Source organism: Castor canadensis, chromosome 2, assembly GCF_047511655.1.
Source record: "Castor canadensis chromosome 2, mCasCan1.hap1v2, whole genome shotgun sequence".
Lineage (NCBI taxonomy): Eukaryota > Metazoa > Chordata > Mammalia > Rodentia > Castoridae > Castor > Castor canadensis.
This window is the reverse complement of record NC_133387.1, coordinates 151,398,492-151,402,130: the sequence shown is the minus strand read 5'-3', so window position 1 is coordinate 151,402,130 and position 3,639 is coordinate 151,398,492. Positions and strand designations below refer to the sequence as shown.

At 42.2% G+C, this 3,639-nt stretch overlaps 1 protein-coding gene across 1 annotated transcript; it reads right to left on the bottom strand.

Annotated features, from left to right (window-relative positions):
* Positions 1 to 1,362: 1,362 nt before the first annotated feature.
* On the bottom strand, positions 1,363 to 3,183 carry LOC109678089 (microcephalin-like). Its single transcript, XM_020153784.2, is given in 5 exon segments — positions 1,363 to 1,964; positions 1,996 to 2,576; positions 2,578 to 2,845; positions 2,848 to 2,998; positions 3,001 to 3,183. Coding segments are annotated over 5 exon segments (1,692 nt in total). The 5' UTR covers positions 3,091 to 3,183.
* Between the last annotated feature and the right edge of the window lie 456 nt (positions 3,184 to 3,639).

Here is a 3,639-nt window from a genome sequence, read left to right as displayed (position 1 = left end):
CCAATGGCTGTGCCCCTCATCCTCTTCTACTCCACCCAGACCTACGGACACAGAGAGCTCAGCCTTGGTGAACAGGAAATACACCTGCTTCCAGGGATCACTGCACTGAGTGATCCAACAACACTGAGATTTATGGTGTGCCACACTGGAACCAGGTTTTTTCCCACCAAATTTTCATTAATGTGTCACTAAGTATAATTCAAAAAATGTAGAAAACACTCTAGATAAAAACAGAATCAGAACGAAAGCTTTAAGAACAGGATCTTCTGAACTACCAAAACAATTCTACCCACACATGGTTTCCCACTAACAGTAGAGCAAGATAATTTCACATAATACCTGTAAAATACATATTAATCCTAGTTCAACATAAAGGTACAGTTTCAGAGACTAAACTACAAACAGTAGGCATAAAATGTAAAAAAAAATTTTACTTCTTTAAAGGAAAAAATATGTAATAAATCTGATAATTTCACTTCTAAGACTTCTCCATCTTGAAAAAACAGTGGTTAAAATCATTTGAACAGCAGAGAAATGATAATGAGTCAACTTAGTCTTATTCAGATCTTAACCAAATTGTTAGATAATGATGGTCAAAGTTTATTATCTCTTCAGTTCTGACCACTGGAACTAAGTGCAAAGTGTTTTTATTATTATTATTGACCTTTGCTGTGGTTACTGCAATTATATAGTACATTGTTAGGCTCAACAAAGGAGTCCTTTTAATGGTTACAGTTAAATTACTGATGGGAATCAACCTGTTTGAATGATAGGCTTGAAACAAGATAAACAGAAGCCAGTCAAGGCCTATCACAAATAAACCTCTTTCCTGAGGAAAAAATGCTCTATAAATATTTCTTTATATTTAATATTACCAGTTTCTTCAAAAATAAATACTGACGGCACCTTTCAAAACTGACGTTTTCATACCTCCTCATTTTTGGCAGAATCAATGACTGATGCTACTTTAATTTTTTCTACAAAAAACAAACGGCCTCATTGTATGAAGCCAGATTTAAAAACTGCCGTCAAATTGTCTCTTTATCACAGTCACGCTGGAGGGAGAGGCAGCCTTGAACAGGGAAAGCTCAAGTCAGCTGTTCACAGTAGGGACACCCTACTCTTTTGAGTCAGGACAAGCAAAATGATGGAGGGAAGCATTCATAATAGATTTAACCAGTAAGCCTAGAAATTCCACAGGGTGGCAAGTCACCCATGCCTTAACAGTGCGTCGTTGGGGAAATATGGAGGTCACATTCTTTAAAATAAAGGGGGGGGATAATTTAAATTATAAAGCTGTCACGACTGTAAAACATGGACACACTGTTACACATCGGTATAACAAAGGAACCTGGGAAGTTGTCATATACTTTCACTACGTCCTGCAGCCACATTTTCCTTGTCTTCCATCGACCTCTCTACATCATAATCACCTCCAAACTTTCGCGTACAATCGTTTTTTGCTTCATCCTCAGCAGAGCCCGGCACTCTGGAGGTGGAACCTTCTTCCTGCATACTGTTTATGCCAACCACTCCTCTCACTACCCTACTGCTTCCCTTCTTAGGCATTAAACGGCCAGGGTGTCCTTTCGGATGAGTGGAGCTGTCCACGGTGTAAGGCCGGCTGCTTCCCTCTGGGCAGGCAGTGTCCCTCTGCTGAGGGCCAGACTGGCTACCAAGCACTGGGTTTTCTTCAGCTGCAGATGTTTCTCCAAAAGCCATGCTAGCAGATGTTGTATTGCCTTTGTCGTTTGTGGGTTTCTGAAGACTGAAGCTAGGTTTTGCTGTTAAATCGGTAATGTTGACTGTTGAGGGTTTTTCCCCAATACAGGAAAAGTCAGCCATTCCTAGTATGCTTGTTCTTTCCCTTTTAGAGAGACTTCCACAGCCGAAGTGAGGAGGAAGAGGCCTGGGACTCCTTTCCTTAAGGTTGTTAGGTGAAAAGTAGTCCTCATAAGAGGAGCCTCCAGCATGAGGAGCCTCCAGCATCAGGACACTCCAGAGCACCTGTGGCCATGGTTGGCAGGTGGCGCTCCAACTTGAACAGCTGCAGGTGCTGCGTGGCAGCCCTGCTGCTGCACCTCCTTCTCTTCAGTTTTTGTCGTAGAGGTAAATGTATGTCCACTGCCACTTTTTTTCTCTTTGCTAAGGAACTTTTGGGCCTTGAATGAACTAAAAGGAGGTCTTTTGTTGTAGATATGGTAGGAGACAAAATGCATTTTCCTAGCATCGCCTTAGACACACCTTCGGCTTGTGTTTGGCCTGGGGCCACTGTTTCACCTGTAATATCTCTCTCCTGATTTATTTCTTCCTTTGAAAAACTGCTCATGGGTTTCTGAGGACTGGATTGATTGAGGTCACTGGATGATACTGACAAGTGGATATTTGTCATCAACACAGGTGAGGAGGTGCATGCATCACTTCTAATTTCTTTAACAGATCCTCCCCATTTCCTTTCCTGATTTCCACATTCTGATTTTCCACACAGACCATCAAAAGATGAGTGTAAACCACCAGCAAAGGACTCATCTGAACACAAAGGATTCTGTGAAATGTTCAAAGATGCTTCACACAGAGGTATCTGGGTTCTCCTGAGATTGCTCAGTCATCTGGGAAGAGGTAGGGGAAAGATTTTCCCTCTTCTCTTTCATCTCTTGTAATCCCTTCCCCGTGGCACTGTGGTGACTGCTAATTTTATTTGTGGGGCTGTACATCAGTGAGCCACAGGATTCAAACAAGAGGACAGAGACATCGTCCTCTAGAGTTGTCTTTTGCCTTTGTAGCTCTTCAGATATCTTTTCAAATTTCTTTTGAAGTCTTCTATCATTTGCTGGTGTTTTGGAATAAAATCTTTGGGATGCATACACTTACACTTTTTTCTCACCAGGCTTGGTAAGCGCTCATTGGTACTGGCCGCGGGGAACAAGGACTCATCGATGTGTGCTCCGGCTGTCCTGCATTTCTCAACCCAGAGCACAGAAACAAGCTTGGCCCCTATATCTTCTGGGTCTTGTCCCAAGTGCTCTGATAGCCGTCCTTGAAAACCACGAGTACTTGTTTGTTGAAAGTCTTTGAGACCTTTGCCCTCATATCCACAAGTTGGTTTGTAAATGTCTTTGAGTAATTTTCTGTCCCCGTGGAAGACCACACTTCTACATAGGCCACTACATCTTTTCGGATGGCACCCCCCTCCCCCCACCCCCGCAGCTCCGGGAGCGGCCATGACGCGCGGCGGATCAGGGTGGTGGGACAGCGCGAGAGGAGCATGAAGGGGCGGGCCTTGTGATGTTTTTCTAGCATTTTATGTCAGCTGTTGGTAGCAGCACTCTGGAATGGTGTGATCTAATGTTGTCTAGTACCATTTTCTAAACACACAGAACTTCCTAATAATAATGGCCACAAACCCAGATTTTAATTAGTCTGTAGTGCAAAATATAAATCTATCATCAAATGTTTATGGTTTATCCTTTTAAAAATAGCTCATTATGCTATCAAGTTTTAGAACACATAGAACATAACCATTTACTGACAGTTTTTTGCACAGGAATCACTTCAAAACACATTTTGAGGTGTATAAAATATTTGCAGGACAGAGGTTTCTGAAATTATTTGGTTACTAAAGTTTATTTAATACTATGG